This window comes from Lepidochelys kempii, chromosome 6 (assembly GCF_965140265.1).
Source record: "Lepidochelys kempii isolate rLepKem1 chromosome 6, rLepKem1.hap2, whole genome shotgun sequence".
NCBI classification, from domain to species: domain Eukaryota; kingdom Metazoa; phylum Chordata; order Testudines; family Cheloniidae; genus Lepidochelys; species Lepidochelys kempii.
Window position 1 is genome coordinate 74493275 of NC_133261.1, and position 25219 is coordinate 74518493.

Consider the following 25219-nt stretch of genomic DNA (forward strand, 5'->3'; position numbering starts at 1 on the left):
AAACAGCCTCTTAAATCTGAAGGAGATTAGCAGTTCTGCGCTAGACCTATGCCTAAGTGACAAATCAGTCTCAAAGCACAGTCTTTGGCTGAAAGCACTGTGTTATGGAACTGACACCTTTCCAAAGGTCAAGTGGTTTTCCATTCAGCTTGGAGCAGAATGTACCATTTAATTCCTTCCAAAGACCAAAGGATTGTATATAAGTATAATGTAAGTCAGCTGAGTCTAATGACAGATATCAGGGCCTGCCTTTGGTCAAACACCAACATCGGGCAAAGCCAGATTTTGGAGATGCTGTATGTGTAGAGTTCCAGCTGCTGTTAATGCTTGGGGCCCAATACAAGTCTCCCTGGAATTCCTGCAAAGTGGGGATCATGCCCAGTAGAGATCTCCCTAGAATCATTGTTTCCCTTACAGGGGTGGATGGGGAACAGCAACAGGACTGGTCTTCCAAAAATTCCTGCTGCTGTGGAGATTAGGCCCAGGACAGGCCTTGCTGGAATCCGTTCTGCCACAGGGTGGACTGGTGAGCACAAGCTCTGCCTTGAGATCTCTGTCACATGAGATTTACCAGTTTTCTTTCTTTCTTTTCTTGCTGCACAAACTTTTCATATCATGCCATGACCCTGCATTGCAATTAAATAAAGTCACACAGTGTTGTACCCTGAGTAGATTTGAGGACTTTCAAAATGGCTAGCAACGTGTGGGAGTGATCCATAAAAGTATGAGCTGCCTCATGAAAAGTGAATGAGGCAGTATTGTCCTTGCTCTCTGCACAACATTAAGAATCTGCAAAGACCCCATGGACATAGTTGAGTTCCAAATAACCGTGTTTACTAGCTATATATAAACAGCCAATGTCTACTGTGTGTGTATATATTATATACACACTTCTTCCCGGTTAGGTTCTGGGGGTTTATGCAGTAGAAATCAGAGAGGTCCATTAGAGAGCTCCCAAACTATTTTAAAAGGATACTATCCAGTTCCTATCCACTACAGGTAGGAAGCCACAAGCTAAAATTTCAAGGAAGACGGGGCCATCAGAAAAGGTGGTCTTATTTCAGATCTCCCAACAGTCCCAGATTTTGTGGGACTGTCCTGCTTTGACCCACAAAGCCCCCTGTCCCTTTTCAAGCAGCTCATGTCCTGAAGGGCTGGCTGGGCTCGCATCCTTGCACCAGGTATTTCAACCTGGCCCCGGCTCATTGGTTCACAGCACCACTTGCTCAAATTTGTCCCAGCCACCCCTGTTAGAGGAGCCAGGCCAAACCAGAGTGGCACAGCAACCTTGTGTGCAAGGGGACAGGTCACAATGCCTGGAGTGGGGAGCTGAGACATGGGATCAGCTGCTGTGCGATGAACAGTGGGTTGGCTCACTCTGAAATCTCCAGCTATTCCAACACAGCAGCACCCAAACCCGCAAAATCCCCCGTTTCACTAGCTAAGTGTGAAGCTGAATGCAAGTTAAGTTGAACGTGTGGAGCTTTATTAAACACTGCGCACTGCTCCGGCCATATGGCTGCATTGCTTCCAGCCCAACTCGCATTCCCCGATTTCCCGGTATCCCTGCAATAACAGTCTCTCCACACAACATGGTCCCTCTTACTCCAGTTCCACTGATCATGATACATCTTATCTATTTTACAAGCATTTTAATATAAACATAAAAACAAATAATTTGATGCCCAGAGCCCCACCCTGTGTCCCTGCAGCCAGAGGTTGCTAGCTGAGTTGGAGTCCTGTCTTTATCACAGACTCAGCTGGTAAATCTGGGAGATAGTTTGGTATTCTTAATAGGCAACTGCCACCAGCTGTGATCTATCTCTGGCTCCCTGGAGCAAGGTTGTCTGTTTAGTCAGCTGGCCTAGTGATCAGGTCCTGCTGCTCTAGCTCCTCTTTTTAGTTCAGTGTATCCCAAATTCCTTACCGCCTGCCCAAACCAGGGCTAGGAGAAGGGGAATTTGGCTCTCTCGTTCCACCAAGTCCTAGCCCACAGCCCTGAAAGTGTGATAGGTTAGGTTGGCCTACGTTTGGCAAAGCTGCTCACTCTCCCCTGGCCCTACCACACCCAATGCCTCGGTTTTGGGGTGTGGCTGCTGTTTAGTTATCGTCCTTTGCGTGATCAAGCAGGATAGGTATGGACACACAAACTCAGTTGACACGTGGCTGTGTTGTGAAAACTTCTGTGTGAACACAACTCAATCATGTTTGAAGAACTGGGATCAGAGGAGCATGTCATGGCTTGGCTACAGGCAATGTTGTATTTCGTGTAGATGGGGCCTTAACAAGAGCCTAGGTTGTTGTTTTTTTAAATACTCTTTCCTGGCATCCCTGGTAAAGAGCTAGAGATAAGTTTCTGAACATAATAACACTTTTTGGCTCTGTCTACACAGGCAAGTCCAGACAGTGATATAACATGGTTGGGCAATTACTGTATTTAAGCACGGTAGATTTCATAATGCAGTCTGGGTCTAAGATAGTTTTATTCTTTACATTCTCCTAGTACCTGATGCTATGCCCCAATCCATTTCATTCCTGGCACCCTCCGATTCTTTTTTCTTTTGCATTGACATTGTAACCCAGTCCCAACCAGTTCAGAACAACCCCAGTTGGCATCATAAGCACATTTCCCCTCACTGCACACTCAGACTTGAAGGTTCCTCTCCCGCAGTACTGTAACCCTATCTTAACACCTCATGGCTGTGCCCTTAAGGCAAAATCATTCTGGAATGTAGCTAAAAACTGCAGGATTTATTTATGATGATTCTGAAGTTCTTTAAGGTTATAGGCCTTTGTAAAGGAATTATATTTACAAGCTCAGTTTTGTCCCAGTACTGGTTTTTGACAGTGTTGTGCTTTAGGCTTTGCAGAGTTGATTGACAATGGCTGGGTTACCTGCTACCACAAATGGAGGTGACTCACTTGAGATTTCTGCAGTGCAGGTGCTGAAGAGTCTGCAACTTCTAATCTGCACCCGCAGGGGCCCTTGTATGCTCCTGCTCTCTACATGTTTGAAGACAGTGCGTGTACAGGAGTGCCAGGCAGGGGGGTGGGGGTGCAGAAATGAAGTGGGAGGGAAGGTGACAAACTCAAATTACTCTCTGGGTTTCTAGAAACACCTGTTTCCTGTTGTTGAATGGCTCCAGTAGAAGCTATATTGTTTACTTTAATTAACTTGTTCTTTACTCACTTGTACCCCAAACTCTTAGCCCCAGAGAACAGCCCTCTTTTTCAGAAAGTGAGGTGGGATTCCTAGATGGAGAGTCCCTGAGGACAACCTGCATGGACTGAAGTGAGAGATGCTATACAAGTATATGTTATGGGGAAGTAGAATGAGAGGGGGAAGGGATAAAGACATTCTGTGAACTGAGACAGATCCGAGGGGATTAAGGACTCTGCAGTAAGAAAGGTGATAAGAACTCTGTACTGAGGGGAAATGGCTAAGCACTTCCTACACTAATGTCCTTTCTACTCCAGTAAGCTGACCATTGCTGAAAATGGTTATCAGCTACTGGTCCCCTTCATCTGGTGCTGAAAACAATTTAACTGCTTAGTAGACAAGACAAAATGTTTTCACCACTGTCACAGAAAGCATGATTGAAACTTGCTGCACCAAGTCTCTGAAAGACCCACACATGGAGCTTAGCATAGCTCACTTAGAAGGAAGAAGGACTGAGAGATGAACCAGTAATTTTAGGCAGTCTAGTATTTCAAACTTGATGCTTAGGCCTTTAGGCCATTTATGGCAGAGACATCTATAAGTACCTGTTATCCAAGCCCTGACTGTCTCTTCCTCCTCTTCTCTCCACCGCTGCCTCCCACTTTTAGACTTAGGAACAGGAGATGGAGACAAGGGTAGGGGCAGAACAGGGAGATGTGCAGAGTTGTAATGTTGAAAACAATTTCCCCATGCTTAGATCCTGCAGTCTTAATGCAGCTTTCTTTCCCCCTATTGTTAAATGCATTGAATACCATCAAAACAGGAAACGGCTTCCTCCAACCTCTGACACCAGTGAATAAAGCCCAGCTGCTGATAGCTGAAGTGGCCTCACCACGGCCACCCGGTTCTTAGAAAATGTCTGCATGGAGGGGCACTAGGGGATGAGGGAGAAATACAAGTGAAGTCTGAATATGCAGGTAAATGCAGTAGCTCTTTAAAGAGGTCTGTAATGTCACTGGAAAACTCCGATGGAAACTTTTCAAAACTGCATTTCTGAAATTAGGGCACATTAAAGTGAAAGAAATAGTGTTCAGTATAATCTCTATCACTTCACTACTCTTGAATGCTAATGTTATCTCCCTGCTGCTCTGCACAGCTCTTACATCAGACATTATGTGTTCTCTGGGCTGTTGGGAAATTGTCTTATGGTCATTCCAACTTGTGCTGTGATCCTCTTAGATCTCACAAGTCAAGCCAGATTGGTATTGGGTTAGGAGACATCCAAGGAACACATAGGTGCTACAGGAAATGGTGTTGGTAAGTTAATAGGAAACAAAGCTTCAGCACTATGTTAGAGAGCCCTATGCAGCCAGTGTTCCATCTTCTCAATGAGATGTAACATAGAGGAGATTAAAGTTCTCATGGCACTTTTCATAATTACACCATCCCCTATTATTAACTGGCATCCAGGCCAAATCCCAGTTTATGGCTTTCTCCTGACCTTAACTTACCATTGCAATTTCAGTCGGATACAATATTCTCCATTTCATCTCTAAATAGTTGTGTTATATAAAGCCAATATGATGTGATCATTATATGTCCCCTTTCTGCCAGAGAGATATGGTGTGTGGTTTGGTAAGTATTTATGATTCATATCACATTCTCAGAGTACATAGTGCTATATGAGCCTGACCTGGCATCACTGAAGTCCATAGAATCATAGAATATCAGGGTTGGAAGGGACCCCAGAAGGTCATCTAGTCCAACCCCCTGCTCAAAGCAGGACCAATTCCCAGTTAAATCATCCCAGCCAGGGCTTTGTCAAGCCTGACCTTAAAAACCTCCAAGGAAGGAGATTCTACCACCTCCCTAGGTAACGCATTCCAGTGTTTCACCACCCTCTTAGTGAAAAAGTTTTTCCTAATATCCAATCTAAACCTCCCCCACTGCAACTTGAGACTATTACTCCTCGTTCTGTCATCTGCTACCATTGAGAACAGTCTAGAGCCATCCTCTTTGGAACCCCCTTTCAGGTAGTTGAAAGCAGCTATCAAATCCCCCCTCATTCTTCTCTTCTGCAGGCTAAACAATCCCAGCTCCCTCAGCCTCTCCTCATAACTCATGTGTTCCAGTCCCCTAATCATTTTTGTTGCCCTTCGCTGGACTCTCTCCAATTTATCCACATCCTTCTTGAAGTGTGGGGCCCAAAACTGGACACAGTACTCCAGCTGAGGCCTCACCAATGTCGAATAGAGGGGGACGATCACGTCCCTCGATCTGCTCGCTATGCCCCTACTTATACATCCCAAAATGCCATTGGCCTTCTTGGCAACAAGGGCACACTGCTGACTCATATCCAGCTTCTCGTCCACTGTCACCCCTAGGTCCTTTTCCGCAGAACTGCTGCCTAGCCATTCGGTCCCTAGTCTGTAGCTGTGCATTGGGTTCTTTCGTCCTAAGTGCAGGACCCTGCACTTATCCTTATTGATCCTCATCAGATTTCTTTTGGCCCAATCCTCCAATTTGTCTAGGTCTTTCTGTATCCTATCCCTCCCCTCCAGCGTATCTACCACTCCTCCCAGTTTAGTATCATCCGCAAATTTGCTGAGAGTGCAATCCACACCATCCTCCAGATCATTTATGAAGATATTGAACAAAACCGGCCCCAGGACCGACCCCTGGGGTACTCCACTTGATACCGGCTGCCAACTAGATATGGAGCCATTGATCACTACCCGTTGAGCCCGACAATCTAGCCAGCTTTCTACCCACCTTGTAGTGCATTCATCCAGCCCATACTTCCTTAACTTGCTGACAAGAATACTGTGGGAGACCGTGTCAAAAGCTTTGCTAAAGTCAAGAAACAATACATCCACTGCTTTCCCTTCATCCACAGAACCAGTAATCTCATCATAAAAGGCGATTAGATTAGTCAGGCATGACCTTCCCTTGGTGAATCCATGCTGGCTGTTCCTGATCACTTTCCTCTCATGCAAGTGCTTCAGGATTGATTCTTTGAGGACCTGCTCCATGATTTTTCCAGGGACTGAGGTGAGGCTGACTGGCCTGTAGTTCCCAGGATCCTCCTTCTTCCCTTTTTTAAAGATTGGCACTACATTAGCCTTTTTCCAGTCATCCGGGACTTCCCCGGTTCGCCACGAGTTTTCAACGATAATGGCCAATGGCTCTGCAATCACAGCCGCCAATTCCTTCAGCACTCTCGGATGCAACTCGTCCAGCCCCATGGACTTGTGCACGTCCAGCTTTTCTAAATAGTCCCTAACCACCTCTATCTCCACAGAGGGCTGGCCATCTCTTCCCCATTTTGTGATGCCCAGCGCAGCAGTCTGGGAGCTTTTTGCCATTGACTTCAATAGGGGCCTGATTGAGCCCCACATTAGGTGAATTGTTGAAAGCACCTAACAGTCTTTGCCAGAAAGAACTTACAGTCTATAGAACATGTCACTCTAAAGGTACAAGTTAATTAGTTGCTCTCTGCTACATCCACACAACCCCATTAACTTCAGAGGGCCTTCAAGGGTATAACTGAAGGGAGAATTTAGCCTTTAATGTTAATGAAGTGCTTTGAATGGATGACAGGCTGTCCAATAGCAGTGACTATTATTAATTATTGTTATTACTATAGTAGTAACTAGGTTTTACGCTCCTAGAATCTGGGGGTCTCTCAAGAAAGTTAAAAGTGAAGAAACTAAGAGACAAAAAGAGAGGAAATTGAGTGTGCGTGTGTATATTTGGGGGCTGGGGGGGGTGGGAAGAGAGAGAGAAACTTGTCTGATACAGTGACCCAGTGTCTGGAGCACCACATACATTTATGCATATCCTGACTCTAAGATCAGAGAGCATGAAGACCAGTGTTCCTTCTAATTTTTTATGTCCATGTGCGGAATGAATTTTGTTATGTGCACCAATATGTGTCACACATCACCTTCATATTGGTGCACATAACAAAATTCATGCGACGGGGGTGGGGCCGAGGAATTCAGAGTGTGGGAAGGGGGTCAGGGCTGGAGCAGAAGTTTGGGGTGCGGCGGAGTAGGTAAGGGCTCTGGCTGGGGGTGCAGGTTCTGGGGTGGGGCTGTGGATGAGTGCTTTGGAGTGTGGGAGGGGGCTGAAGGCTGGGGCCGAGGGTTGGGTGCAGGAGAAGAGGGCTCCGGCTAGGGGTGAAGGCTCAGCGGTGGGGGGTCATGGATGAGGGGATTGGGGTGCTGGAGGGGGCTCAGGGTTGGGGAAGAGGGTTGAGGTGTGGGCTCTGGGTGGAGCCAGGGATGAGGGGTTTGGGGTGCAGGCTTCCCCAGGATGGTGGTGAGGAGAGAGGACTTCCCCTTAGCCCTCTCTCGCCACAGCAGCTCGGGGCTGCGGGAGAGGTGCCTCTCCCCAGGTCGAGGCAGCTCCAGTGGGGCTGGGCTCGACTGAGGGAGAGGCTCCTCTCCCCACAGCTCTGGCGGACTTGAGCCAGGGGAGGCTTCCTCTCTCCCAGCCATGGCAAGTCCGGGGCAGGTCTGTGCTGGGGCCAGCGAGGAGGGGCATCCCTCCCCGCCGCAACAGGTACGCATTGCAGGAGAGGCACCTCTCCGTGCCACGGCACGTCCATGCTGGCGGAGAGATATCTCTGCCCACCGCAGCCCTTAGCCCCTGTCTGGGGCTTAATAGGCAGCTGCAAGGCTGCACAGCTTAGAGGGAACTTAGATGGAGACCCTGGTTTGAAAAAGGTCCTGGCATCCATCCCCATCAAGGTCAAGTAGCTGGCAGCTGTGAGAGTGAGGAAGGGGTTCCACCTTTTAATGTGAATGAGGTAATGGGATTGGATCTTGAAGCTGAAAGACAGCCTGAGGGACCAATAGAAGACAAGATGTAGGCCTCTTTAGGAAGCTCATGAGGGAAGAGCCAGGTTGCTTCTGCTCTTTTCATTAATAAAGACAGGCCAGTGAAAGCCACTTCTCTCTCTGGAGAGCTGGGAGCAAGAAATAATATAGCCAGAATAAGGAAAACTGATGAGAAGAGAGTAGGATGAAAAAAGTGTAATCAGTTTGTATAATAATAATGATACCATGCTCTGTAAAGAGCACGGTGTATGTACCGATGACTTCTTTGATGGCTGCTGAGTCCGATGTGCGAGTGACAGTCCTGTCCACAGGTAGGGCACGCTCATGCACTAGCAATGTTCCAAATCCGAGCAGCAGATTATTTTCTCCTCTGACGCCGGTCATCACGAACCTTGATCCAGTCCATCTCGCAGCGCGCCTCTCCAGCTACAAGCTGGCTCTGCCAACCAGAATGGCAATCTGAACTCCTTTCCCAATCCTCCAAAGAGATTCCAAAGGATACTAAATCATCCAAAATCTGTGCAGTGGTCTGCCTCTCTTTCTAGACCCTTTGTGAGCTTCAGAGTACAGCACATTCTTCAGGATCCTTTAATCCGGCATTCGCTTGACATGTCCAAGCCACCTGAGTCTTTTCTTACTAATCAGTGTTCCATGTATGATATATCAGCATGATTTAACACTTGCACATTTGTCACCCTGTCTTGCTGTCTTATTTGAAGAATTTTGCACAAGCATCTGATATGAAAACTGTTTAGTCTTTTGGTATGTTTGGCGTAAGTCATCCATGTTTCTGAGTCATATAGAAGAGTGGATAAAACACATCTTATAAATATGAATTTTCACTTTAGTTGACAATTTGTTTGTTCCAGGCTCCATCTTGCAAAAGACCAAAGCTTCTGGTTGCTTTGCTGATGCTACTAGTGATCTCAGCATCAAGATCTACATTGCTGGTAATGGTAGATCCAAGGTAGCAAAATTGGTCAACAACATTCAGATGAATACTGTTACCTGAAATTGGGCCAGCTAGTAAGCTTAGGGAGGACTAATGACCCACCAGAGTTCGGCAGAAAGCAGCACGTTTATTATCCTGATAGCTAAGCTCAAACGAAGGGGGAGGAGGGTTCCCACACTCACACTCGCATACTCACGCTCCCAGGACAGGCGCGGCACTGGAGATGTCAGGATCCTTCAAGGTAAGTGTCCCACAGCGCAGCAATGGACAGTGCGATGAAGGTAAGTCTGCCTGAGGCATGATGGAATGAAACGCAGCGAACCACTGGCCAGGCGGTCTGGGGGAAGGGCCTTCATGGGAGGTACAAGATTTGCCTTACCTACTGTTCACCTCTGCCTTGCATTCTCAGGATTAATCTACTCCCCCACCCTAACCTCCCAGGTAAAATATATTGGGGTAGGGAAACAGGTACAGTTAGAGAGAGAGAAGAAATATATAAAGGGAGCTCTAAAAGTAGCTGTATAGACAGCACTTTGAGTTGTGGCTCAGGCTACAGCTCAGGCTCTGAAGCCAGCCTTCACAGCCTGAGCTGCAACTTCAAAGCCTTGTTTACACTGCTATTTTTAGAGTGCTAGCACGAGCCCCACTAGCCCAAGTCTGTTGTACTCTGGATGTCCTCAAGAAAAGAGAACCAAAGTTCCTTATTTTTGTTTAGATGTTTTCTGTTCCTTCTGTAGGAGTGACCCACACGAGTGGTGAGGGCAGGGGTGGGCAAACTTTTTGGCCTGAGGGCCACATCTGGGAATAGAAATTGTATGGCGGGCCATGAATGCTCACAAAATTGGGGTTGGGGTGCAGGAGGGGGTGAGGGCTCTGGTTGGGGGTGCGGGCTCTGGGGTGGGGCTCGGGATTAGTTTGGGGTGTAGGAGGGTGCTCTGGGCTGGGACCAAGGGGTTTGAAGGGTAGGAGGGGGATCAGCGGTGTGGGAAGGGGTGCAGGCTCTGGGTTGGGGCTGGGGATGAGGAGTTTGTGGTGTAGGAGGGTGCTTAGGGCTGGGGTTGGGATGTGGGGAGAGGCTCAGGGGTGCAGGATCCGAGTGGCACTTACCTCAAGCAGCTCCTGGAAGCAGTGACATGCCCCTTCTCCGGCTCCTACACAGAGGCACGGCCAGGCGGTTCTGCACGCTGCCCCATCCGCAGGCACCACCCCTGCAGCTCCCTTTGGAGCATGTAGGAGTAAGAGCAGGGCCATGCAGCTGCTTCTGGGAGCCACATGGTGCGAACCCTGACCCTGTGCCCCAGCTGGAGTGCTGGAGCAAGGCAAGCCCCAGACCCTGCTCCCCAGCGGGAGCTTGCAGGCTGGCTTAAAAAGGCTTGCGGGCCATAGTTTGCCCACCCCTGTGTTAGGGTATATGACCTTGGTGCTGACGATACATACCTATTACCTTCGCAACCTGCCAGTCAATTTCTGTTTGAAATGTCATAGCCTCTCCCATTTGTAAAGACACTAACTGGCATTCTTGCCATAGTATTTCTTCTTCTAATTTTCTGACATATAGCTGTTCTGTAGCTACTTCAGGATTAATTGTCTTTTGCTCAAGAAATCTGTTAGATTTAAAAAGTTTTTTCTTCTGCCCATTAGTCTCTGAACTGGTGAGCTTAATAAAGCTGCGAGGTATGTTGCAATATTCTAATAATGCTAATTATAGACCCCTTGAACATGTTGGGGTTTTGTTGTTGTTATCAAGTTCTTTGCATGTGTACTAACTTTTCTGCTAGCCTGTTGGACTGTGCATAGTTAGGGCTTGACCGTGGTGTACCTGAATGATAGATCAAAGAGAACTACCAAAATGAACCACTTGTGAATTGTGGGCCATTATCTGTTATTAACTCATGTAGAGTCCCATGGTGAGAAAACTGTAATTTACAATATGTTGTTACATTGTTGCTCAATGTGGTATGAAACAGCTCAATTGAAATAATAATAATAATAATTAATAATTAATAAAAGACTGGTAGTCCACTCATGAGATAATCTTTTCCACATAATGCAAATAGATCTTTGCCAATGTTTGACCAAAGGTGATCAAAAATTTAATTTAGTTCTAGTAGTTCTTTCACATTCTGTTTCCTGGCTCTGATACTATTGCATGTAGCAGTGTAGATGATTTAACCTTTTTTGCTCCTCTTCAATATTGCCAGCTTCCAGGAAAATTTAGAAGCTCTGCAACCACCTATTCCAGTTCTCTGCCAGTTTTCCTTCAAGAGTCAATGATTCAGGTGGCTTCACTGCCTCTTAGGCAATCTGCGAAGAGACTGCAGCTGATACTAGGTGCTGAAAAAGATCAATTCTCCAATATTTATTGACACATAACTAGGGCCCTATCAAATTCAATCTGTTTTGGTCAATTTCATGGTCATAGGATTTTAAAATTTTTAAATTTCATGACTTCATTTTAGTTTTCTTCTGACACAATGTATAAAGGGTAGCAACCAGGAGTGCTGATAAGAGACTTATCTTTTTTCCCTCACCCCAGTCACATGACATGGATCAGGGTTACAAAAGGGCAATACCCCGTCACATGCTAGTATCCATTGATTCCTGTTGCTACTGTTACAGCTCCTACCTGTTGTCTTGGGGGTGGGGGGCAGCAGCAGAGTGGGGGCAAATAGCATGTCTCCCTTTCCCTCCAACTTTTTTACAAGCTGTCTCCCATTCAGTCACTGCAGTGTTTTTCCATTATTCTCTCCCTCTGTAATCTTTGATGTTCCCTTGTTCTGGAAGTTGCAACATTTCTCCCTGTGGTTTTTCTCTCTCATCTCTCCCATCTAAGGTGTTTTTCCTTTCTTCCCCATCTAGGGTTATCTTTCTTTTCCTTGTCTCCGGATCTCACTATTTCTTCCTTTCTCCCCATGCCCCTTGGTTGTTTTTCCCCTTGTGTTCCTCCTTCCTGTCTCCCTAACTGCCCTCAGGGAAGTTGCTTTCTTTGCTTAAGGTTGATGGGGTCTGGTAACACTCTGAGATTTCACTGAAACCTTAGAGCAGTGGTTCTCAACCTTTCCAGACTACTGTACCGCTTTCAGGAGTCTGCTGCTTTGTCTTGCGTACCCCCAAGTTTCACCTCACTTAAAAATTACTTGCTTACAAAATCAAACATAAAAATACAAAAGTGTCACAGTGCACTATTACTGACAAATTGCATATTTTCTCATTTTCATATAATTATAAAATAAATCAATTGGAATATAAATATTGTGCTTACATTCAGTGTTTAGTACTGCATATGGAGCAGTATAAACCAGTCATTGTCTGTATCAAATTTTAGCTTTGTACTGACTTTGCTAGTATTTTTTATGTAGCCTGTTGTAAAACTAGGCAAATATCTAGATGAGTGGATATACCCCCTGGAAGACCTCTGTGTATCCGCAGTGGTACACGTACCCCTGTTTGAGAATCACTGACTTAGTGTAGGGGCAGCAAGGGAGCAGAAAGGCAAATTCTGGCAGTTACAGCAGTGGCTCCTTGTGGCAGGATGAGAGAACTGTGGGCAAAAAAATCCCTTCTATGGAGCTTGTATCCTCTGAGCATTCCATAAACATTAATGAATTTACCTTCAAAACAACCTTGTGAAGAAGGGAAGTGTAATTATCTCCATTTTTTAGGTAGGGGCACTGATAGGTACTGGGAAGATAAGTGACTTATCCGAAGTCATAAACATTGGGGATAGATTTCAGTATCCACTGATTTAGGAGTGGATACTCCTAAATCCCAGTGCAATGCTTTGGCCAAAAGACCATTCTTAATCTCTGTTACCAGGCCTGTATGGAAATGGGCTTCTCTTTTCTCCCAGTGTCCATGATCACAGACATTTCCAAAAGGATATATATTGTAATTGCTGTGTTTTTTCCATTTCTGTTTTTCTCTTTCATCAATACATGCAGTATGCAACTACTGGACAATTTTCCATGGACCGGCACTACAAATGCGAGAGCACTGCTGCACCTTTTTCCATGTTATTCCTTATGCATGGAACGAGCTCCCCATAAAAATCCATCAGGCTATCACAGTGACTCCCTTCAAATTCCTGGTTGAAATTCTCCTCTTATGATTCTATGAATGTCTCTCACAATGGTTAGGCATCTGAGGTGCTGTGACTGCTGCTTATCATGATGACCAGCTGTGTCACTATTTCCTTGTGCTCCCTCTGTTTTCTCTTGTCTTATACTTAGATTGTAAGCTCTTTACGGCTGGGGCCATCACTTTGTTATATATTTGTACAGTGTCTAGCACCATGAGAAAACAATGCCATTGACAGAAGAGCTCAATAATGGAACAGAGTTTGTTTGCGTCAATGGCAAATACATGGCATGGTTTCCTGTTTCCATGGGAGTTCGGCAAGGATGTGTCCTGTCACCACTGTTGTTCAATATTGGCATTGATTGGTTGATGAATAAGCTCAAGGAGACAGGTGTAAGTTGTACTAAGCTGAATACCATTATGCTTTGACATTTCAAATATGAAATATGTTGATGATATTGTCTAATTGGCTCAGTTTGGTGAATCGCTGTAGCTAATAGCAACTCTGGTTGGGCAAGAAGCAGCATGATTTGGTCCAGATAAAATTAAGTCCCTCACCATTACCATCAAGCAGTTTCTAACTCCAAATTACAACCAGTGCAGTATTAACCTGTCTGGATGGGATACTTATCAATACTTGGGAAGCACCATAGACAGTCCTGAAGGATGCTCAAAAGATGTGGCTGCTCGTTTAGCAGTAGCTGCTGCCATATTTCAGGCCCTTCTGTGGCCTCTGTGGTGATATTGTGGTATCAAGCTTGCTACAAAGCTGTGGCTCTATAGAACCACAGTTATACCAACTTTACTGTACCTCTGTGAAACTTGGGTGCTGAGGAAAACTGAAGAGTACCAGATTTGTGCTTCTGTTTGTGATTCTTGTCATCTTCATCAGCTGCTCCATGTTAAATGGCAGGCCAAGATCAGCAATGAGGATACATGTAACTGAACTCACCAACTGCCTCCATCAACGCTGATTCGGTTTCAGTGGCTTTCTTTGTACGGACAAGTTATTAGGATGAAAGATCAATGAAATATGAAGCGTGTTCAGTTTACTAAGTCATGCTGCTATGCAGCCAGTGATAACATAGTCACCAAAAGCTTCGGTAGTGCAGTAAGATTGCCAATGCCAGATGTAGACTGAACATCCAGCGAGATTGTCTCGAGGACCTAGCTAGAGATCCATCTGGGTGGCACTCAATCTGCAAGGAGGCTGCATCCCTTTGAAATTTGCCATGATGATGATGGTAATAACACAATGGGGCTTTGGCTAGTACTACTACTACTGATTATGATGATGATGTCCCATTAGAAAACCTGTACTCAAAAGACTTAGAAAATATTTTTTCCTTCTGGTAAATATAACAGTTGAAAAGAGACTGGGACTGGGGACCCTTCAACATCAGAAATCCATGAAAGAGTGGTTGCATTACCTTGAAACCAGCAACATAAATGAGTGAATTGTATAGTGTGATAGATTTCATCTGAGCCTTGCCACTGCTGCGATTTCCTGTCTCTCTCATATATTTCTTCACTTGTACTTCAGGCCCACACTGTTGATCTATTTTGTCTGTGCAGTCATAGCACCCTCTACTGCTTCTGAGGCAATCTGCAGACAGACTGCAACTGATAATAGGTGCTGAAAAAGATCAATTCTCTAACATTTATTGACCCATAACTAGGGCCCTACCAAATTCACATTCCATTTGGGTCAATTTCACAGTCATAGGATTTTAAAAATCGTAAATTTCATGATTTCAGCTATTTAAATCTGAAATTTCATGGTGTTGTAATTGTAGGGGTCCTGACTCAAAAAGGAGTTGGGGGTGGGGAGTGAGGGGTTGCAAGGCGTGTGTGTGTGTGTGTGGTGGTGGTGGTGCGTTGGGTTCTGGTACTGCTAACCTTACTTCTGTGCTGCTGGCGGCGGCGGTGCTGCCTTCAGAGCTGTGCAGCTGGAGAATGGTGGCTGCTGGTTTGGAGCCCAGCTCTGAAGGCAGGGCCACCACCAGCAGTAGTGCAGAAGTAAGGATGGTATGGTATGGTATTGCCACCCTTATTTCCAGGCTGCTGCCTGAAGAGCTGGGCCCTCACTCAGCAACTGCCGCTTTCCGGCCACCCTGCTTTGAAGGCAGCGCAGAAGTAAGGGGGAAATACTGTGACCACCCCCTAAAATAACCTTGTGACCCCTCCTAGAACTCCCTTTTGGGTCAGGACCCCCAAATTTGAGAAATGATGGTCTCCACCATGAAATCTGTACAGTATAGGGTAAAAACACACAAGACCAGATTTCACGTGGGTGGGGAGGGAGACCAGATTTCACAGTCTGTGACGCGTTTTTCATGGGCACGAATTTGGTAGAGCTCTACCTATAACTCTCTAAGGCACTGTTGTGTAGTTTTTTTTCTCATGAGAACAGCTTGGATCATTTTACCATTAAAAAATTAAGTGCTGACCCTAGAGGAAACTTCATTTCTGGGTATGGGACTGTACACTCAGAGGTTTATCCATCTACTGAGCTAAAATATTTGGCATGCTTTTTTTTTTTTCTTTCATGCATTGGTGAAGAATCATTTCCTCAGTATTCGTTCTGTCAGGCCCATGAAGAGCAAAAGACAAAGTTTGTCAGTATCTGAGCTTTGTTAGAAATATGAAAAAGCACTAGATCAAATTTCACTTCCTGCACAAAACCCTACAATTATAGCTGAACTGTGTAGGACTGACAGGAAATTTCCACTCTTCAGAATTTTGACCTTAGTCAAGAACTACAAGTATTATGGATGGAAAGTGCCCTTTCTCTCCATCCTAATACACTTTGTTTTCACTTAGCCTTTTATTGTACAAGGCTAAGAGTCTTATCCTTTTCATATTCTGAAGTTACATTTGTCATTCCCTGAAACTATAATCAGTCATTCTCAGACATAACCCAAAATCCTTTCCATAGCACTTCAGAGAAAGTGTCGTGTCAGGCAGGATTTTATGTCCTTTAGTGGCAATTAGCATTAGCTGGGGCACGTGGCTTGTTGGGGGAGGCTGAGGGAACTGGGCTTGTTTGGTCTGCAGAGGAGAAGAGTGAGGAGGGATTTGGTGGTAGCCTTGGGCTACCTGAGGAGGGGTTCCTGGGAGGATGGAGCTGGGCTGTTCTCAGGGGTGGCGGAGCAGGGAGTGGTGGTCTCAGGTTGCAGTGGGAGGAGTCTGGGTTGCATGTTGGGAGGAACTGTTTCACTAGGAGGGTGGTAGAGCACTGGAGTGGGTTACCTGGGGAGCTGGTGGGGGTCTCCATCCTTGGAGGTTTTTGGGGCCCGGCTTGACAAAGCCCTGGCTGGGATGATTTAGTTGGGGTTGGTCCTGCTTTGAGTAGGGGCTTGGTCCCTTCCAACCCTAATCTTCTATGAGAAAACCTGGATTTGTGCTGGAAATGGCCCACCTTGATTATCATACACATTGTAAGGAGAGTGATCACTTTAGATAAGCTATTACCAACAGGAGAGTGGTTTTGGGGGGAGAAAAAACCTTTTGTAGTGATAAACACTCATTTTTTTCATGGTCTGTGTGTATAAAAACATCTTCTGTATTTTCCACAGTATGCATCTGATGAAGTGAGCTGTAGCTCACGAAAGCTTATGCTCAAATAAACTGGTTAGTCTCTAAGGTGCCACAAGTACTCCTTTTCTTTATATGAATGCTTGTTTGTTGTTATAGCTGTGTTGGTCCCAGGATATTACAGGGACAAGGTAGACTCTCTAATATAAATGTCTTATGTACTGGTCCATTCAGGAAGCTCTTTTTGATGAAACATTTATATGGAGAGTTCAGACTGGAAAGGAAATGGGTGCTAGCAGTGGGATCAGGGGAGAGCAGGGTTAGGAAAAACAGCATTGTGGGTAAGGCACAGAGAAGATTAAAATTGGAAATGAAAAAGATAAGTAGTATTCTTCAAGTTCCTGAATACATCAAGTGCTGCTCACTTGAGAAGCCAGAATGAGATGCCCACCATTGTTGTTCAGTATTGGCACTGATCCCCTCATATTGTAAATATGAATGCACTTGCTCTACTGGGCTCCAGTCTGAACTGCCCTTCAGTGCAAAAATGCACCCAAGGCTTCTGCTAGGCTCCTTGGGCTTTGTTTAGCTCCCTTCACTGGAGAAAAAAATAAGTGGGGATAACTTGTGGTGCCAATGAGGGGTCACTCACAATACATTATGCAAACCTTTGTAACGTGAAAAGGAGTACTTGTGGCACCTTAGAGACTAACCAATTTATTTGAGCATAAGCTTTCGTGAGCTACAGCTCACTTCCCTGACAGCAGGATTGTCTGGCTATGTAGACTCTCTCCTTAGGCCCTACGCTACCAGCACTCCCAGCTACCTTCGAGACACCACTGACTTCCTGAGGAAACTACAATCCATCGGTGATCTTCCTGATAACACCATCCTGGCCACTATGGATGGAGAAGCCCTCTACACCAACATTCCACACAAAGATGGACTACAAGCCGTCAAGAACACTATCCCCGATAATGTCACGGCTAACCTGGTGGCTGAACTTTGTGACTTTGTCCTTATCCATAACTATTTTACATTTGGGGACAATGTATACCTTCAGATCAACGGCACTGCTATGGGTACCTGCATGGCCCCACAGTATGCCAACATTTTTATGGCTGATTTAGAACAACGCTTCCTCAGCTCTTGTCCCCTAATGCCCCTACTCTACTTGCGCTATATTGATGACATCTTCATCATCTGGATCCATGGAAAAGAAGCCCTTGAGGAATTCCACCATGATTTCAACAATTTCCATCCCACCATCAACCTCAGCCTTGTCCAGTCCACACAAGAGATCCACTTCCTGGACACTACAGTGCTAATAAACAATGGTCACATAAACACCACCCTATACCGGAAACCTACTGACCGCTATTCCTACCTACATGCCTCCAGCTTTCACCCTGACCACACCACACGATCCATCGTCTACAGCCAAGCTCTGCGATACAACCGCATTTGCTCCAACCCCTCAGACAGAGAGAAACACCTACAAGATCTCTATCAAGCATTCTTACAACTACAATACCCACCTGCGGAAGTGAAGAAACAGATTGATAGAGCCAGAAGAGTTCCCAGAAGTCACCTACTACAGGACAGGCCTAACAAAGAAAATAACAGAATGCCACCAGCCGTCACCTTCAGCCCCCAACTAAAACCCCTCCAACGCATTATTAAGGATCTACAACCTATCCTGAAGGATGACCCAACACTCTCACAAATCTTGGGAGACAGGCCAGTCCTTGCCTACAGACAGCCCCCCAACCTGAAACAAATATTCACCAACAACCACATACCCCACAACAGAACCACTAACCCAGGAACCTATCCTTGCAACAAAGCCCGTTGCCAACTGTGCCTACATATCTATTCAGGGGACACCATCACAGGACCTAATAACATCAGCTACACTATCAGAGGGTCGTTCACCTGCACATCCACCAATGTGATATATGCCATCATGTGCCAGCAATGCCCCTCTGCCATGTACATTGGTCAAACTGGACAGTCTCTACGTAAAAGAATAAATGGACACAAATCAGATGTCAAGAATTATAACATTCATAAACCAGTCGGAGAACACTTCAATCTCTCTGGTCACGCGATTACAGACATGAAGGTCGCTATCTTAAAACAAAAAAACTTCAAATCCAGACTCCAGCGAGAAACTGCTGAATTGGAATTCATTTGCAAATTGGATACTAAGTCATTATGCAAGGTAGCCTATTTCCCCTTGTCTTTTCCTACCCCCCCCACCCGACGTTCTGGTTAAACTTGGATTTATGCTGGAAATGGCCCACCTTGATTATCATACACATTGTAAGGAGAGTGATCACTTTAGATAAGCTATTACCAGCAGGAGAGTGGGGTGGGAGGAGGTATTGTTTCATGGTCTCTGTGTATATAATGTCTTCTGCAGTTTCCACAGTATGCATCCGATGAAGTGAGCTGTAGCTCACGAAAGCTTATGCTCAAATAAATTGGTTAGTCTCTAAGGTGCCACAAGTACTCCTTTTCTTTTTGCGAATACAGACTAACAAGGCTGTTACTCCGAAACCTTTGTAACATGATCATCCCTTTCCTTTCTTACATGTTTTCATCAGCAGTTAAAATAGTTAACAATGCTGACATTTACATTGTCATTATGAAATGAAGTGGGGTAGTTCACACTTCTCAGAGCTTTTGTTTCAGGATGTTTGCAAACTCACATAACATTTCATTAGTTACACTTGACTCATGTAATCATTCTGAATGTGTTCTCCTCCCGACCATAAGAGATGTCTATGTCCCCCTTTGTCTCCCAACTCAAACCATGGGTTCTGGACTGGGAATCAGAAGATCTACATTCAATTCCCAGCTCACTACAGACTTGCTGAGTGATGCTAGCCAAATCCCTCATCTCCTCTGTGCCTCAGCTTCCCCAGTTGTCAAACGGGAATAATAATGGTTCCCTACATCAGAGGAGTGGTAGAAGGCTAAACTCACTGGAGATTAATATGGATGCCGAGAATCTCAACTTACTTTAGTAAAGCTTATTAAAAATTGTGGGAAGTATACAATCCTTTATGCTTCAGAATATAACCCACCTCTACTTTATAGGGCTTAGAAACTTTCGGTAGGAAGAGGTTATGTCATAACTCAGAGGTGGGCAAACTACAGCCTGCAGGCCTCATCCGACCCTCAAGCTCCAGCTGGGGAGCAAGGTCTGGGGCTTGCCCTGCTCTAGCTGGGAAGCGGGGTTGGCAGTTGCTCCGCATGCGCATGCCACAGCTCCATGTGGCTCCCAGAAGCAGCAGCATGTCCACCTCCTGCTCCTACATTTAGGGGCAGCCAGGGGGCTCCACACGCCACCCCCACAGCTCCCATTGGCCGTGAACTGTGGCCAATGGGAGCTGCAGGAGCAGTGTGCAGAGCCACCTAGCTGTGCCTCTGCATAGGACCTGGAGGGGAGACAAGCTGCTGCTTCTGGGAGCTGCTTGAGGTAAGCACCGCCTGGAGCCTGCACCCCGAGATCCTGCTCTTCAAACCCCTAGGTCCCAGCCTGGAGCACCCTTCTACACCCCAAATCCCCCAGCCCCACGCCAGAGCCCTCACCCCCCGCACTCCAACCCTCTGCTGCAGCCCTGATCCCCCTCCTGCCCTCTGAATCCCTCAGTCCCAGCCTGGAGCACCCTCCTACATCCCAAATCCCTAGACCCATCCCAGAGCCTGCACTTCTAGCTGGCGCCCTTGCCGTCCCACCCCCCCAACTCCCTGCCCAGCCCAGAGACCACCTCCTGCCCCCAAACTCCTCATTTCTGGCCACACTCCAGACCCTGCACCCCCAGCCAGAGCCCTCACCCCCCCCTGCACCCCACCCCCAATTTTGTGAGCACTCATGGGCTGCCATGCAATTTCCATACTCCGATGTGGCCCTTGGGCCAAAAAGTTTGCCCACCCTGGTCACAACTGCTTATTTCCTGCACCCTTCTGTGAAGCATCTAGTATTAGAGAGTTGCCAGTTTTGGGTGGCTGTATTCCTGGGGATTTCATCACATGCCATACTCTTTAATTCCTGGAGACTCCAGGCCAATCCTAGAGGGTTGGCAACCCGAGAGATTGAAGTGTTCTCCAACTGGTTTTTGAATGTTATAATTTTTGGTGTCTGATTTGTGTCCATTTATTCTGTTACGTAGAGACTGTCCAGTTTGGCCAATGTACATGACAGAGGAGCATTGCTGGAGAACACTTCAATCTCTCTGGTCACTCGGTTACAGACCTAAATGTGGCAATATTTCAACAAAAAAACTTCAAAAACGGGCTCCAACAAGAGACTGCTGAATTGGAATTAATTTGCAAACTGGATGCAATTAACTTAGGCTTGAATAGAGACTGGGAGTGGATGGGTCATTACACAAAGTAAAACTATTTCCCCACGTTTATTTCCCCCACCCCCCACTGCTCCTCCGAGGTTTCTACCAACTGCTGGAAATGGCCCACCTTGATTATCACCACAAAAGGTTTTTTTTCTCTACTGCTGGTAATAGCTCACCTTAGCTGATCACTCGGGTGGCAGTGTGTATGGTAACACCCCTTGTTTCATGTTCTCTGCGTATATAAAATCTCCCCACTGTATTTTCTACTGCATGCATCCGAGGAAGTGAGCTGTAGCTCAGGAAAGCGCATGCTCAAATACATTGCTTAGTCTCTAAGGTGCCCCAAGTCCTCCTTTTCTTTTTGCGGACACAGACTAACACGGCTGCTCCTCTGAACCCTGCAGATACACAGAGGCCAGCGGGCAGCGCCGACATCTCACAGGGGGGCGGCCCCAGCCCGTCCCCGCCAGGGGGCCCACACGCGGGCTCCCGCCCTGAGGCGCCCCGCCGCACAGCCCCCCCGCCCCGCCCCGCCCCGCCCCCAGGCGCTCTCACGGCCGCGGCTGGCCGCCCCCCCTGTGGCGCGGGGCCGCTGGGAGCAGCTTCGCGGCCCCGCCCCGCGCTCGATGGTGCGAGCTCGCAGCGGCTCTTCCGGTTCCGGGGGCGGGCGAGCCCAGCGCGGGGCCGGCGCGATGGTGCTGCTGGAGAGCGAGCAGGTGCGGGGCAGGCCGCGGGGAGCCGCACCGGGCCCCCCTTCGGCCCCTGTCCGGAGCGGAGCCTCTCCCGTGCGGCGCCTACGGCCCCCCCCCCCCCCCGGGCTGGGGCGGCCGGGCCGGGCCGGGCCGCTGAGGGGCCACCCGAGCACACTACTCGGGGCAAGGTGTCCCGTCCCCTGCCGATAAACCCCGGGGCCGGCAGGGCTCCGGGCCTCGCCTACACGCCCGGGGCTTCTCGGCGGCGTCTGGTTGCGGGCAGCGGTTGCTTGAAAGGACCTTGGCCAGCTGGAGTCCAGTAGCGCTGCGGACCTGCTCTTAGTGTCCCTTTCCCCATCTGCGTGGTTGGTTGCTCCCCGGCATTGCACTCAGCAGGGACCAGTGCCAGTAGTGGGGTCGGCCTGACTTTCAGGTTCTCGTGTGGCAGCAAATTGCTGTTCTGCGTGATTTGCAAACGCTCGAGAAAGTCTCAACCAAGCTGAAATGCCTTCCTCTGGTTTTTAAAATATAAACTTTTATAAAAGAACATAGTACTGATAATAGGAATGCTACGAACGTCTGTGTTAGATAAAAACAGTGTTCCCAACAGGGCTACTTTAAATAGCTTAGCTCCCTCTGTCTTCTGGGTGAAGGAAGCTTTATATAAATGCTTTCTTCAGACAACACCTGCACTGGTTTAACCCATGCAAGTTCCGTGTATAAGTTGTTGGGAAGCATTGTGGTGTAAGAATGCTACTTTAATGAGACATCTGCTGTTAATTACATTGAGAATGGCAATATTTGCTACCTAGCAGAAAACTTTCCTGTCTGTTGCTCCCCCCAGCCTCCAGTGGTAGTTCTTAACCAGAGATGGGTCTCTTCTTTCATTTACAGTTCTTGACAGAACTAACAAGGCTTTTTCAAAAATGCAGAACCTCCGGGAGTGTTTACATAACGCTGAAAAAATGTAAGTATCAGTGCCTTTATAGTGGATTAAAGGAACACTGTCAGTTTAAATCAAAGTTCTTCTGTTCCTAATACCGTTATCATTAAATGAGAGTTTAAAAAATCCACTTGTTGCTATTTATGCTCCTTGTATAGTTTTTGCATTTCTCTCAGCTTAGACAAAGAAAAGTCAAGTCGTTTCACTTTAAAATTGTTAGTGATGCGCTGTTTGAAATGTAAACGTTGCAATGAAATGTTGAAAAGCTCTCATTGGAACTTTTTAAATAGAGATATTATGGAAATTTTATTCTCAGATTTATAAATGCTGTGGAGAGGTGGTGAACTGGGCCAGCAAAATAGCTCACTGTCTGTTCCTGAGGGGAGGCATATGCTCCCCTCAGGAACATCTTTGATATGGTGTCTTGATTTCAAATTGCTATACAAGCTAGGGGTATACAGGTTGGTGGTGGTGGCAGGCATCCTCTTGATGCACTGAGATTTTGGAAAAAACGTTTTAATAAAATCTGGATAAACAGATTATGACATGCCTTTGGTTTTCAACACAGATGATGGTCGAACAAAACCCATTCCACGTAAGGGCCATGTGGAAGGTTTTGAGCCTGCGGACAACAAATGTCTTCTGAGAGCAACAGATGGGAAGAAGAAGATTAGCACAGTGGTAAGTAGCAAATCTGGGTCAGAGAGAGCATGTAAACTCATTTGTTCCTGAAATAATTGGCTGCATCATTCAGGCTGAAGGCCAACTTTAGCTAATGTAACAATCTGGAATTTTTACATGTGGTGGATAAACCATCAGTGTCAGGTCTGAGAGCAGCCACAGCTTGGGCATATGAAGATAGTGTGGGCATTTGGATGCTGGAAATATGGGGCTCAGTGTTCCTGAGAGAGTTTGAGTGTGCTGTGGGAGAACTTGAATGGATGTCACAAATGAATGAAAAGGAATCTGAAGAGAGTATGTTATGTTGAAAAACTAGCCAGGATAACTTAGTTTGTAATATAAACAGAAGTGAAAGGCACTGGAATAAGCAGACAATTAATTGGCTTTGGACTTCACATTGAGGATTTATTCTCTGTTTGAAAGTGTGTAGATTTGGAGAGGAAATGCTACTCTTTTACCGAGTTGTGACTTAAATTGGTGGTGGTAGGGGGGAGAATCGTCCTCCAAAAAACTAGATCTGTTACCAAGAGTACTTTCCTGTTATCCCTCCACACGTGGTCTCTCTAACTATTTTGATGCCAACTCTTCAATGTGATCACTTGATCAGACATAAGTGCGGCTAGGTGGGACCTGGTGTTTAACTGACAGGCAAATGTCTATTGAAATTTTTAGTCCTGGGATAAAATGTTTCCAGTATTTCAGCTTAACGCCCAAATTTGCTTTTCACAGGTAAGCTCGAAGGAAGTAAATAAATTCCAGATGGTAAGTTTCCTATGTTCTCTTTTTTCGTTCTTCTGTATTGTAAGGAAGAATATTCAATAATTTAGGATAAGCCATGGAAAGCTACAGATCATTCTCCCATCTCTAAATGGGTCGGTTGGTTAAATATTTAAAGTTATAGGACAGATGCTTACAACAAATGGAAGTATAGCTCCATATCTTGGTAAGTATATGGTCTCTCCATTTGCATGAAATTCTCCAAAGCATCTTATTTAACTCTTTTGTATCATTGTGGGGAAGAAAAGGGTGATTTCCTGATGAGTTTGAACATTCTGTAAAAGAGCTGTGTGGAGATATAGGTTATCTAAAATGGAGATTTTATACAATTTTTATTTTTTACTGTAGTGCACTGCCTCTGAATATTTGGTCAATCTTAAAGGTGTTTATTTCATGATTGCAGGCCTATTCTAACCTGTTGAGAGCTAACATGGATGGCCTGAAGAAGAAAGACAAGAAAAGCAAAAATAAGAAAAGTAAAGCAACCCAGTGATGGAACAGAATGTCTTTCCATCACTGCAAGGCTTGCATTCTAGTCTTCAAAGTCCATTTTTTCCTAAGTCAATGCTTTCTTTTGGCTGTAGAATACTGAGATGTGAACAATACCGGCACTTAAATAAAATGAAAATAAAAGGTGGTTTCTGTAGATTGTTTGGCAGGAATATTCACAAGATTAGACTGAAACCTCTTCACTCTCAGCTGCTGTGTTGTTACACAGGATGGTCAGTGTAAACTGTTTTGGGGGATGCAGTGGGTGGTCACAAGGGCAAAGAATAGATCTTAAGTAGTGAATGAAAGCCTAATTCTGTAGATAAGCCCCATGTAAACTAAGTAGGGAAGTTGAGAATTAGTGGGAACATTGCCTTTTTTTTTTCTATTAATTTAGCTTCTAGAAGTGATTGGAGGTTAAGAGGTCATGACAAAAAAAAAAAAAGCAAGTCCTAGAGCTTCACATGTTACAATTGCAATGACTGTTTTACTAAAAGTCTCATTCTTATGAATGTGTTCAGGGATTTGGTGCATCTTACTTTGAATGGTTATATTGTAAATATAGTATCTCTTGATGCTTTGTTGTGAAAAGGTAATGTTTACTTATTCCTATTAAACAATCAGAAGTGCATTTGGTTGAAATGACTACTGTAATTGTATTGGTCTTTAGTGAATGATTAGTCTGATCATACATTAGTCCATGTTT

At 45.9% G+C, this 25219-nt stretch overlaps 1 protein-coding gene and 1 pseudogene across 1 annotated transcript; one reads left to right on the plus strand and one right to left on the minus strand.

Annotated features, from left to right (window-relative positions):
- LOC140913617 (potassium channel subfamily K member 9-like) overlaps nt 1-8388 on the minus strand; it is a 33917-nt pseudogene extending 25529 nt beyond the window's left edge.
- A 13151-nt stretch (nt 8389-21539) lies between these two features.
- On the plus strand, nt 21540-25144 carry SRP14 (signal recognition particle 14). The gene is made up of 5 exons (XM_073348809.1): nt 21540-21647; nt 22518-22590; nt 23135-23247; nt 23977-24009; nt 24428-25144. The coding sequence occupies exons 1-5, from the start codon at nt 21558-21560 to the stop codon at nt 24515-24517; spliced, it is 399 nt and encodes a 132-aa protein (XP_073204910.1). The 5' UTR covers nt 21540-21557; the 3' UTR covers nt 24518-25144.
- The last annotated feature ends 75 nt before the right edge of the window (nt 25145-25219 follow it).

Excerpts from the sequence above, each read along its gene's own strand:
- SRP14 (XM_073348809.1), top strand. The coding sequence starts at position 21,558 with ATGGTGCGAGCTCGCAGCGGCTCTTCCGGTTCCGGGGGCGGGCGAGCC. Across the intron at positions 21,648-22,517 it reads TGCTGCTGGAGAGCGAGCAG|TTCTTGACAGAACTAACAAG; the intron begins GTGCGGGGCAGG and ends TTTCATTTACAG. Across the intron at positions 22,591-23,134 it reads TTACATAACGCTGAAAAAAT|ATGATGGTCGAACAAAACCC; the intron begins GTAAGTATCAGT and ends TTTTCAACACAG.